The sequence below is a fragment of the Notamacropus eugenii genome, chromosome 7 (genome assembly GCF_028372415.1).
Source record: "Notamacropus eugenii isolate mMacEug1 chromosome 7, mMacEug1.pri_v2, whole genome shotgun sequence".
In the NCBI taxonomy this organism is placed as follows: Eukaryota; Metazoa; Chordata; class Mammalia; order Diprotodontia; family Macropodidae; genus Notamacropus; species Notamacropus eugenii.
The window spans coordinates 35,296,483-35,310,000 of NC_092878.1; the positions used below are offsets into that span (position 1 = coordinate 35,296,483).

Consider the following 13,518-nt stretch of genomic DNA (forward strand, 5'->3'; position numbering starts at 1 on the left):
AACTGCATGAAGCAAATATCCCTGTATCTGAAGTCAGGGCTTTAGGCAGAGATAACTGTTGTAAGTGCAAAGTCAGAAGGCCAAAGGCATAAAGGACCCTGCCCTCTGTCAGACAACCTGGAGAACCGCCCTACTTCCTTTCACTTTCATGTCCTCTCCCATCCCCCTCCTTGTTTGCAAAATATCTGAGAGATCCCACAGGGAAGGCTAGAAAAGTCAGGTCCTGGCATACTGCCCATCATATCTGCAATAGCCTTATTTTTGGCTATTCATCCCCTCCCAGAAGCCTTTGCAATCCCTAGTGGACTCTAGGAACAAAAAAAAGTGACCCACTCAGAAGCATATATATCTACTAAAGTTTGGCTAGTTTGGTTTTTTTAAAAAGTTATCAAAGGTTTGTTATTTTTTAATTACATTCAGAATTTGAGTCATCCTAATTAGCATTGCAATCAAATATCTATGCTTGGACACCAAGTACACTATATGTAAAACTGAACTGATAACCATAACTCTCTATAATGATTGGATTGTCTGTAGAAAATCTACCACATAAAACTGGATTTCAAATTGGAAGTCTTCAATTAAACTACAATTTTATATTTTTTTCAGTTTCACTGATTTAAGATGCAGCTCTAAAAACCTTCCTTCTGTGATACATTAGCCTTAAATTATAAACACAAAGCATCACATTGCAAACATTGTTTTGCTGAAGAGGTACTTGTTGGAAATTCAATATTGAGAACATCCAAACTGCTAAAAATTCTGACATTTCAAAATGTTGATTCTATAGAGCAACATTTTGAAAACCAATATTTGTCTTTTAAATTATCAAAAAAACCCAACAACATTTCTGTGCTGACAGAAGCACTAATGTGTAAACCCAGCCAAGCCATCCTAGATTCAGAGTTGACCACAAGGAGGTCAGCTTTGCTACTTGCATGCCATGTTGCTAAGAAATCAACTCCCACCAATTCCCTTCATTTCCCATGTCCCAACTCCAACGTTTACCTCCCTCTGTCTGTTATAATATCCTTTGATCCAGCAATACCACTGCTAAAGAATTATAAAGAGGAAGTAGGGGTGGGAAGGACCACACATGTACAAAAATATTTGTAGTAGCTCTTTTTGGGGTGGCAAAGAATTGGAAATTGAGGGAATGCTCATCAATTGGGGAATGTCTGAACAAGTTGTGGTATAGGAATGTAATGAAATACTATTATGCTATAAGAAATGGTGAGCAGGTGGGTTTCAGAAAAACCTGGACTTACATGAACTGATGCTCAGTGAAATGAGCAGAACCAAGAGAACACTGTACATAGTAACAGCAACATTGTGTGATGATCAACTATGACAGACTTAGTTCTTCTCAGCTATACAATAATTCAAGACAATTCCAAAAGACTCATGAGGAAAAATCCTTTCTACATCCCGAGAAAGAAGTATGGAATCTGAACGCAGATTGAAGTATACTATTTTCATGGGGGTTTTTTTGGGTGGTTTTTCCCTTTTTGTTCTGTTTCTTCTTTTATAACATGACTAATGTGAAAATGATTGTACATGTATAACCTACATCAGATTGTTTGCTGTCTTAGGGAGGGGAGAGGGAGAAAATTTTGAAACTCAAAATTTTGTAAAAAATGAAATTCCCTCCCCACCCATCCCCATTGGGAAGGCAAGCAATTCAATACAGGCCATATCTGTGTAGTTTTGCAAATGACTTCCATAATAGTGTTGTGTAAGACTAACTATATTTCCCTCCATCCTATCCTGTCCCCCATTTCTTCTATTCTCTCTTTTGACCTTGTCCTTCCCCAAGAGTGCTGACTTCTAATTGCTCCCTCCTCCCATTGCCCTCCCTTCCATCATCCCCCCCACCCTGCTTATCCCCTTCTCCCCCACTTTCCTGTATTGTAAGATAGGTTTTCATACCAATATGAGTGTGAATTTTATTCCTTCCTTTAGTTGAATGTGATGAGAGTAAACTTCATGTTTTTTCTCTCACCTCCCTCCTTTTTCCCTCCACTGAAAAGTCTTTAACTTGCTTCTTTTATGAGAGATAATTTGCCCCATTCCATTTCTCCCTTTCTCCTCCCAATATATTTCTCTCACACCCCTTAATTTCATTTTTTAAAGATATGATCCCATCCTATTCAGCTCACCCAGTACTCTCTGTCTCTTTCTTTCTCTATGTGTATGTGTGTATGCATGTGTGCACACATGCACGTGCATGTGTGCGTGTGTGTGTGTGTGTGTGTGTGTGTGTGTGTGTGTGTGTGTAATCTCACCAACTACCCAGATACTGAAAAAAGTTTCAAGAGGTACAAATATTGTCTTTCCATGTTGGAATGTGAACAGTTTAACTTTAGTAAGTCCATTATGATTTCTCTTTGCTATTTACCTTTTCATGCTTCTCTTAATTCTTGTGTTTCAAAGTCAAATTTTCTATTCAGCTCTGGTCTTCTCATCAAGAATGTTTGAAAGTCCTCTATTTCATTGAAAGACCATTTTTTCCCCTGAAGTATTATACTCAGTTTTGCTGGGGTACGTGATTCTTGGTTTTAGTCCTAGTTCCTTTGACTTCTGCAATATCCTATACCACGCCCTTCGATCCCTTAATGTAGAAGCTGCTAGATCTTGTGTTATCCTGATTGTATTTCCACAATACTTCAATTGTTTCTTTCTAGCTGCTTGCAATATTTTCTCCTTGATCTGGGAACTCTGGAATTTGACCACAATATTCCTAGGAGTTTCTTTTTTTGTATCTCTTTCAGGAGGTGATTGGTGGATTCTTTCAATATTTATTTTGCCCCCTGGTTCTAGAATCTCAGGGCAGTTTTCCTTGATAATTTCATGAAAGATGATGTCTAGGCTCTTTTTTGATCCTGGCTTTCAGGTAGTCCCATAATTTTTAAATTGTCTCTCCTGGATCTATTTTCCAGGTCAGCTGTTTTTCCAATGAGATATTTCACATTATCTTCCATTTTTTTCATTCTTTTGGTTTTGTTTTGTGATTTCTTGCTTTCTCATAAAGTCGTTAGCCTCCATCTGTGCCATTCTAATTTTGAAAGAACTATTTTCTTCAGTGAGCTTTTGAACCTCCTTTTCCATTTGGCTAATTCTGCTTTTTAAAGTATTCTTCTCCTCATGGGCTTTTTGGACCTCTTTTATCAATTGAGTTAGCCTATTTTTCAAGGTGTTATTTTCTTCAGCATTTTTTTGTGTCTCCTTTAGCAAGGTGTTGACTTGCTTTTCATGATTTTCTTGCATCTCTCTCATTTCTCTTCTCAATTTTTTCTTCACCTCTCTTACTTGATTTTCAAAATCCTTTTTGAGCTCTTCCATGGCCTGAGACCATTGAATATTTATTTTGGATGTTTGGGATAAAGAAGCCTTGACTTTTATGTCTTTCCCTGATGGTAAGCATTGTTCTTCCTCATCTGAAAGGATGGGGGAAGATATCTGTTCACCAAGAAAGTAACCTTCTATAATCTTATTTTTTTTCCCCTTTTTTGGGCATTTTCCCAACCAGTTACTTGACTTTTGGGTCCTTTGTCAAGAGTAGAGTATACTCTGGGAATCTATAAGATGTCAGTTCCCCCAAGGTGGTACAATCAAGCATGTACACTGGTCTGGGATCAGGGAGAGATTTTTGTGTCCAGAATCTTAAGCAGTTTCCTCTCCACAGCCACCTGGTCTCCAGTTCTGCCAAGCCAGCACTGAGATTCAGTCAGGCTGTGGGGGCAGGGCCGCCATTCAGTGTGAGATAAAGATCAGCTCCCTTAGGGGCTCTACACAGGGCTGAGGTAAGAATGGGCTGCTCAGTGCCTCCAGGGTTTTTACGATCCAACAATAGATGCGGGCTGCTGTAGGAGCTGCTGTGGGAACTGCTGCCGCCTGCCCTATGTGGCCTCTGTGGCCGCTGCCTGAGGCCAGAGCTATGGGAAGGCCCTTCTCCCTTCCTGGCCAGCTGAAAAAACCCTGTCACTGACCTTTGGCACCTTTGAGTTGAGGGATCTGCGAACCGCTGCTACTGCGACTCGAGGTGTCCTCCTCCCAGAGCCGCACAGCACTGTGCAGCCAAGGCTGAGTTAGGTTCTGCTCCACGTCTGGTGCAACAGACATTTCCTGTGGCCCTTTCAGGTCACCATGGGCTGGAAATCTTCATTCTGTTGTCCTCCACTTCTGCTGCTCTAGAATTTGTTGAGAGTCCCTCTCTACAGGTATTTTATGGGCTGTGTGGGGAGAGCCCGCATATGTGTGTCTTTCTACTCCACCATCTTGGCTCCACCTCCCAAGCCTTTGACTTTCACAGCAATTTTGACAAGTCATCAAAAAAGATGGAGTAACAAATCATTTTACTTATCTCTTGAGGAGCTTGTATGTGGGTCAAGAAGCAACAATCAGAACTGAATGTGGAACAATTGATTGGTCCAAGATTGGGGAAGGAGTGTGACAGGGCTCTATATTGCCATTTTATTTATTTAACTTATATGCAGAGTACATCATGTAAAATGCCAAGCTAGATATTCAAAAGGCAGAATTAAGGTTGCTAGGAGAAATATCAACAATCTTAGATATGCAAATGATACCACTCTGATGGCAGAAAGTAAAGAATTAAGAAGTCTCTTGATGGGGATGAAAGAGGAGAGTGTAAAAACTGGGTTGAAGCTTAACATTAAAGAAACTAAGATGATGACATCTGGTCCTGCCAAACAGAGGGAGAAGAAATGGAAACAGTGTCAGATGTTATTCTCTTAGACTTAAAGATCACTGCAGATGGTGACTGCAGCCATGAAGTTAAAAGACACTTTCTCCTTGGAAAGAAGGTTATGGCAAATCTGGACACTATATTAAAAAACAGTCAAAGCTTTGTTTTTTCTGGTATTAAAGTATGACTGTGAGAGTTGGACTTATAAGGAAAGCTAATTGCTGTGGAATCAATGTTTTTGAATCATGATCCTGGAGAACTTTTAAGAGTTCTTTGGATAGCAAGAAGCTCAAATCAATACTTAAAGAAATTAACTCTCACTATTGATTGGAAGGACAAATACTGAAGCTGAAGCTTGAATACTTTGACCACATAATGAGAAAATGGGACTCACTGGAAAATAATCTACTGCTTGGACAGATTGAAGCCAAAAGGAACAAGGATGAGATGGATAGATAGTCTCATGGAAGTAATGGAAATTGGCTTGGACAGACTTCAGAAAATATTGAGGACGGAAGGGCCTGGCATACTATGGTCCATAATGTCATGAAGAGGTGAACATGACTGAATAACTGAACCACAAAACAGAATTAAATTATTATTATCAGTATTCATTCAATTCCATTTCATAGAAAAGTACCTATTCTTTTCCTTTTCAGCAAAATGCCTTCTTTACATTCCTGTGTCCACTTCCTCTCTTCTCACTCTCTTCCTAACCATCAACCAAGTAGTTTCTGACCTCATCACTCAACTGAAACTTCCCTCTCTAAAGTTATCAGTCTTGGAGTCTTGCCTATGTTGCTACCATGTTAAATGACTTGCCCCAAGGACACAGAACCTGGATGAGATAGAGGTCTTTCTAACTTAGGTCTTTCTGACTTGGAGACCAGGGTTCTTAACTCTGTTTTGTTTCATAGACCCCTCTGGCAGTCTGGTGAAATCACGTAGGTCTCTTCTCAGAATAATGGTTTTTAAAAGACCCCCAATAAAATATAGAGAATTACAAAGGAAATCAAATGTATTGAAATGCATTTTTAAAAACATTAATAGTAACAGGTAGCATTTATACAGTTGTAAGGTTTACAAAACACTTTAAAAATGTTAAATCATTTCATCATCACAACAACCATTGGAGGTAGGTGCTATTATTGTGCCCATTTTACAAATAAGGAAACTGAGGCAGATAGCAGTCAAATGACTTGCTCAAGGTCACATTACTAGGAAGTGTCTGAGTCATGTTGGGAACTCAGGTCTTCCTGACTCTAGGTCCAGTGCTCTATCCACTGTATCACCTAGCTATCTGCTATTTACATAAATGCAAAAGTTCATGGATTACAGATTAAGAACCCTTCCTTGTACTGTACAAACACACACACACACATACACACACATTGCTGTGGACACTGATAAAATTTTTAAAAGGGCCGTCAATAAGACAATTTTAATTGCACAGAAGAAAATCAAAAAGTATAGAAGACAAAACAAATAGGGCAATTTTGTTTTGTTTTTAACATATGTATTTCCTTTTTAAAACTATGTTATAGAGGTTTACGTGGTTATACAACCATGTTTCACATTATTTGTATTTTGAAATGTTTGTGTTTCTGGTTCATAGCGCCTGCTGCTTTCTGATGTTCGTTGACTACTTCGAAGTGTTGTCTCTTCATTTAGACTCTAAGCCTGAAACCAAAATCTATCTTTGTATTTCTTTTTATCTCCTAGGCACTGAAGATGTTTAATAAATGCCAGAGAATGATAATAATGATAATACTTAGATAGCATTTACTATGGGCAGGCATTGCACTGAATACGCCACAATTATTAGCTCATTTAATACTTATAATCCTGGGAGGTAAGTGCTATTATTTTCCTCATTTTAAAGATGAGAAAACTAAATCAAACAGAGAGTAAGTGACTTGTTCAGAGTCACACAGCTAGTAAATAAGTGAGGCTGGATCCAAACTCAAGTTTTCCTGACTCTAGATCCTGCCCTCTATTATGCCACCTAGGAGAAACATGGTAATCTACCTTACTATAGGCCTGCTTCCCTCACAACAGTCCTGTGATGTAGGGATTACAAATAGGATTGTACACATTGTATAGAGGAGCAAACAGGCTCATGAAGTTGATGTGACCAGTTGACTGCCAGAAAATGAAGCCAGATCTTCTGACTCTTAGTCCAGGGTCCACTCTTTTCCCTCACATTGATGATTATGAGGAAGAAGTTTAGTTGCTTTTCCATTTTTAAAATTGGATCCTTAGCCTTGACTCAGGGCATATCATGGTGCCACTATCCATCTCTAGGAGGAACAGTAGAAAGCAGTCAATGGGTTGAGAGCTGTTACAGAGATTGCGTAAGCCAGCATCATGTCAGCCTTGTTAACATTAACTCATCCCTGGCACCAAATGAACAAATTATCAGAGCCACTTTTCTAATGAATCCCCTTTTGCCCTTCTCGTTAGCTCAACTTTCCATGTCCCTCACTCAGACCAAGACATGGGTGGGAGAGTGGCTGTTCAGCCTGGGTTGAGGTAGGATTCTCCTGACTCAGTTTCCCCACTGACACCTGGCAGACTTGAAGCCTGACTGAATGCAAATTGACAATCTACTCCTGCCTGGAACTGACATAAAGTTGGGGAGATATTGTTTCCCTGCAATGTCCCTACTCTTAGTGGCAATTTCCTATAGTCAAAAGGTTTGTAAGCTTAATACCAGATCTATTAAATTATAGATTGTTGGTAGGGGAACATCTGAGGTTAAGTCTAAAATTAAGCTATTAGGCTTAGGACTTTAGACCAACAACAATAAGTTTGCGGCCTATATTGTAAATGCTTTAAAAAGAAGTATCACCTGACCAAAAGTTGGAATTGTTTTATGTGATATGAACTGCATTAAAAATGACAAATTATAAAAAAAATAATATCTAGCTAATAGCACTTTAAGGTTTGCAAAGTGCTTTACAAAAGTGCTTCCTCCACACTGGGAGGAAGGTGCTATTATTATCCCCTTTTTACAGATGAGGAAACTGAGGCTAAGAGAGATTAAGTGATTTGCCCAGAGTCACACAGTTGGTAAGTATCTGAGTTGGGATTTGAACCCAAGTCTTCCTGACTATTAATTTATCACTTCATCTCCTGCACCACCTAGCTATTTTTTTAAAATTATGTGTCTTATGTTATATGAATGATTTCTACATACAACTTCTTACTCATAACATCAAGTTTTCTCCTGATGACTATTCAGTATTCTAGCTCTGTGCATCAATAAAACACCAACAGGCACTCTGTTAGAAATTAATGCAAGGTCAAGGATATGCGTGAGTCATGCTGAAGGATCTTCCCTTAGGGAAGACAAAACATTTCCCTTTTGAGCACCAAATAGGGAAAAACTGTTGGTTCAGTGGACCTAAAAAGGGAATGACTTTGTCCCTTTTGTCTCTCTTCCTTCAGTACAGTGTGTGGTCTCCTTTTCCTCACTCCAGAAGTGGTGAATTGCTGTCCCTGAGTAGCTAATGCACAGATGTTGATTTAATGTGAGCCTGAGCTTGGGCCTTGGGGCCTTGACTGAATCTTCTGTTTTGTTTGCTGAGCTGTTATTGTTCATCCTTTGTTTTTGAAGAGGATCAGTGACATCACAGGGGATGTCTTGACTCCTGAATGAATTAGATTTAAGTGAGGCAGAATTGTACGAAGTCACCATTAGCTTCACTCTCTCTTCCAGAGTTGCTGAAGCCCAGTGGCAAGACAAAAGTCAAGATGGCTGGTGATGGCCTGGGATGCAGTGGATGACCTTGGCATCTTTGATGTCTGGCCAACCTCTAAGTGTTCCACAGCACTTGCTTCAGTCACTTTCCTCGTTATTTGAACAAATTGTTCTCCTCCACCCATTCTACTGGGGGATGTCTTCACATGTTTGGGGTAGGTATCTCCCTAACTTACCAACAGGTTTGAGGTCTCTTTGTTATCCTCAGCCTGGTTTAGACCATCTGTCAAGACTGTTTTACCAAAGTGTGGCCCCTGTGTTTGCTACAGTTTCTTGGAGTCAGAGGTAAAAGCTGAGTAACATGTGGACACCAAAGGTAGATGAGTAGAATTTTCTAGCCTTTAAGGCAACCTTTTGAATTTGAAGGGTTAGGAGATCCTAGTTGCTCAGTCAGTTTTGGCTGCCCTTCTAGGGGAACCTTGCTAATTGCTATAGACTTCTTGGAAAATATAACCATCAGAAGAATGGTAAGCCCAGGTCCTGGTCAAACTTGCCAGAAGATATGGACATAGAGTGAATTGTTTGGACAGTACAGAGCCCAGGTGAATTGTGAAATGTCAATTTATATGTCCAACAAACTGCTTATCTCTTGGTGTTTTAAATATCAACCTCCCAGGGGAGCATAATAGTAGTTATAAGTAGTTACTAATACTGCTTATTTAATTTTTTTTTTTTGATGCATACCTGTGGGTCTTTTGTGGTAAGCATTTCTTCTGTATGGGAGAAATAGATAGCTGTCCCACACCTAATTTACATTGTGCCTGAGTAATTCTTTACCTCCTTTCTGAAAACATAGTAAATCTAAGTTTTAAGTAACATCCCAGGTCTTTAGGTCAGGGTCGTAAAAATCTAGAAAGTATGAGAATTTGAGTTTCTTTAATGAATGGGTTTTTAGAACCCAGTTTATGTTCATGGCCCTGAAACTGAGAGGGGCCTCTTAGTGGACAGGAATAGGAAGATCTGTGCTCCAGTTTTCCTGGACCGAGAAGTGATTGTTATCGTTACAGAAATACATACCGAATGAATATATACAAAATAATTAGTGTTCAGTTGTGTAAGACTTTTTGTGACCCCATTTGGAGTTTTCTTGGCAAAGATATGGGAGTGGTTTGCCATTCCCTTCTCCATTTTACAGATGAGGAAACAGGCAAATCGAGTTAAGGGACTTACTCAGGGTCACACAGCTAGTAAGTATCTGAGGCTGAATTTGAACTTAGGTCTTCTTGACTCCAGGCCTGGTGCTCTATCCACTGCCACACCTAGTTCCCCACATACAAGATAGATGCAACATTATTTTGGAGGGAGAACATAGCAGCAGGGGGAATCAGGAAAGGCCGCATTCAAGATGAGCATTTGTGCTGAGCTTGCTTCATCTCTTTCCTCTTCCCCCCAAGCCTAGTTGACTATAACTTCTCTGAAGGCAGGGACTTTCATCTTTTTTTCATCTTTGTTTCCCCAAGGCCTTGTAAAGAAGAGATGCTTACTGGATGATTACTTAATGGAATTGAGTTATTGAATTATATGAACCTTCTTTCCCAGGGAGATACCAATCTACTGAGAACTAAGGGATAAGGGAAACATTTAAATATGAAAAACAAACAGGAATATGAGGGAGACACAGGGTCCAGGGAGAAAAAAGAGAACAGGTGTTTGCAAAACAAAGACCCAGTCCCATTGGCAATGGGTTTTCAGACTTATTCTGAAGGTATTCTCTGCCCCCCTGACCCCTGCACTATCTTGATTAGACAAGAAAGCAAGATAGCCTTCCCATGTTCAGAAGTAAACTGTGGATCTTGGTGGTACATAGTGTGCTCCTCCTTTGTTGCTGAAGAAGACCATGCCATCAGAAATAATGACATGACTTGCACTTGACTTTGTTTTGAGTGAGGGAGGGCTGTGCAGGTCACCAGCTTCATTTCTTCTCCAGAGCCATCTGAATGCAGTGACCAGATGACTCAGGATGAGGCAATTGGAGTTAAGTGACTTGCCCAAGGTCACACAGCTAGTGAGTGTCAAGTATCTGAGGTGAGATTTGAACTCAGGTCCTCCTGCCTCCTGCACTGGTGCTCTATCCACTGCACCACCTAGGCAAGTGCTGACTATTGATGATAACTGAGATCCTTAAGATTGTTACCATCTGGGCACCTCTCAGATCTAGAAATCTTCATTTCAGTAGAGCCTTCTTTCTGGCAATTTTGGATGCTATGACTAGGAACACACTTTTCCTGGCTAAAATCATCTACCCTGTCACAAAAACAAATGCCGGGCACTTTACTTGTCAATAGTTGATTAATCAATCAACAAACGTTTTGAAACACTGTTTGTCAGGGATTGTGATAATTGCTAGAGATACTAAGAAAAGCAAAACCAAGGTCTTAGCCATTAGGGTTTGTTTCGCATTCTAATGGAGGACACAACGTGTAGATAACTAGAAATCACGTCCACTGAATTTAATCCATCTAAATCTGGCGTTTTTGTAGGTCATATTTTCCTTGTTATTAGGAGAAAAATAGGCCCGAGGGCTCTTTCTGCATATAACTCCTGTAAAGGTGACATTTCACATTTGTAGAGCAGTAAGTTTTGGAAGCATGTCCATACTCCTGATTCCCACATGGCTGTTGTGAGGAAGGTGCTTTGTGTACCTTAACATGCTCTAGAAATGAAAGCTATTAGATTCATAGACTCAGTTGGAAATGACACTGGAGGTCTTATGGTCCAACCCCCTCATATGAGAAGAATGAATTAGAACCCAGAGAGTGGAAATGACTTACCCAAAGTCACAGTTAGTGAGGGGCAAACCCATGGCTTCTGACTTCAGTTCTTTTCCTGTTTTATTTGAGACTTATAACTTTCCTTTCAGAGATAGCAAGGTGGCACAGTGGATAGAGCACTTGAGTCCAGAATACCTGAGTTTAAATCCAGCCTCAAACACATACTAGCTCTGTGCCTTAACTGTCCCTATCTGCCTCAGTTTCTTCAGTTGTAAAATGGGGATATTAATAGCCTATGCCTCCCAGGATTGCTGTGAAGATGAAAAGAAAAATATTTGTAAAGCGTTTAGCCCAATACCACAGCGTAGGGGCTTAATAAATGCTCGTTTACTTCTTTCTTTCCTCAGAAAGGAAGAACAGGGATCCATTACCCCCATCTGACAGATGAAAAAAACTGAAGTGCCCCAAGTCACACATACAGCCGAAAACTTACTTGCTTCTCAATCTATGCTGACCATTTCCCCACCATTCTACAATGAACCACACAAGAATAAGGGCCATTTAAAAATCTTTCCTTTTTTTTCATAGGTTCCCTTGGCCAAAGAATTCATGGCTTAATAGCTACTAGGATGGTGATGAGCCTCTCTATAATTTTCTGGGCTGGTCTTTTGACAGCAGATTCAGTTTTCCACTGGGACCATACTCAATATCTTTGCAATAAAAGAGAGTCCACTAGTTATGATGTGTGAGCATAATTTTGGAGAGTCCCGAGTGACCTCTAAACCATGATTAGACATCAGAATAAAGTTTTATGGAGTTAAGTAGAAGGCAGCAGAGCATACAACTATTATTATCCCTAGTTTGTAGATATGGAAACTGAGGCTACTCAGAGTTATTAGGTGAAATAGTCAGGAAATATTAGAACTCAGGCAGAAGATCAGGCTCTGGAGCACAAATCTCAGCACTCAGTTTCCATTTTTGTAAAGCTTGGTAGTTTAGATAACTCCCTGTGAAGTAGGTAGAAGGCCAGTCATCCTACCTAAGAAATTTCTTTGAAGGCAAACATGCTTTAGGAATGCTTTCTTGCCTTGGCCTGGAATTTCCTTACTCTGTTTTTGTTCCTAACCTCCATTCAGGGTCTCATTGAAGAGAAGAGGATGTTGCCCATCTCATTCTACATGTCTATAACCCTTCCCTACCCAGCTTATGTCATTAGTAGGTTCTAGAATCACAGAAAAGTAGAGTTAAAAGGGACCTGAGAGGATAGAGGTTTCTAACACAGAATACTGGAGGTGGTAGAGACTTTGGTATGGAGAATACTGCTACATGGAATGTTTGGAGCCCTTTAGACATTTTCCTGTTCAAACTCTCATTCTATTGATGAAGAAATAGAGGCTCTCAAAGAGAAAGTGACATGTTCAAAGTCACAACTCATTAGCAACAGAAGATCCTAGACCGTTGAGACTAGAGCCTGGAAGACGATTTCAAATCACACTTATTAGCTTTGTGATCTTGAGTAGGTCACTTAATCTTTGTCTGCCTCAGATTTCTCAAAGGTAAAATGAGAATAATGATAGCACGTGCCTCCCCGAGGATTTGAGGATCAAATGGGATAATGATTGTGAAGTTTTTAACATGGAACATGGTCCATAGTAGGTGCTTAATGGATGTTTATTTCATTTGTAGCAACTCTCTTTGTGGTGGCCCAAAACGGGAAATCAAGGGGATGTCCATCAACTGGGGAATGGCTGAGTAAGGTATGGTATAGGAATGTAATGGAGTACTATTGTGCCGTAAGAAATGATGGACAAGAAGACTTCAGAGAGGCTTGGAAGGACCTATATGAACTGATGCAGAGTGAAAAGAGCAGAACCAGGAGAACCTTGTACATAGTAACAGTAACGTTGTGCAGTGACCAGCTTTGATAGACTTACCTCTTCTCAGCAATGCATAGTTCTAAGACATTTCCAAAAGACTCATGATGGAAAATGCTGTCCACATCCAGAGAAAGAGCTGTGGAGTCTGAATGCAGATTAAAGTATTGTATTTTCTCTTTTTTCTTTCTCATGGTTTTCCGCTTTTGTTCTGATTCTTCTTTTACAATATAACTAATATGAAAATATATTAACCCATATCAAATTGCATGCTGTCTTGGAGAGGGGGAAAGAGAGAGAAGGAGGAAATTTAGAACTCAAAATCTTATAAAGGTAAACTTGGAAAACTAAAAAATAAATAATTTGAAAAAAATAAATGCTCACTCCCTCCTCTTCCCCTTCTCCTACTCTAAATACAAGGTTTTCTCCACTGAAACACACACTGCTTCCCTGAGGGATTAC

At 39.8% G+C, this 13,518-nt stretch overlaps 1 protein-coding gene across 4 annotated transcripts in view; it reads left to right on the plus strand.

The window, feature by feature from the left end:
* Positions 1–13,518, plus strand: part of SERPINA6 (serpin family A member 6) — a 76,222-nt gene that overhangs the window by 33,413 nt on the left and 29,291 nt on the right. The window contains exons 1-3 of one of the 4 annotated variants that reach the window (XM_072624385.1): positions 7,615–7,780; positions 8,430–8,626; positions 12,869–12,939. The exons of 1 other annotated variant lie outside the window; for it this stretch is intronic. Coding sequence is in view for 1 of the 3 variants with exons in the window: in XM_072624381.1 (XP_072480482.1) it covers positions 13,171–13,220 (50 nt within the window). In the remaining 2 variants the exon portion in view is untranslated. 2 more of the 4 variants (XM_072624384.1, XM_072624381.1) reach the window with 2 other exon arrangements.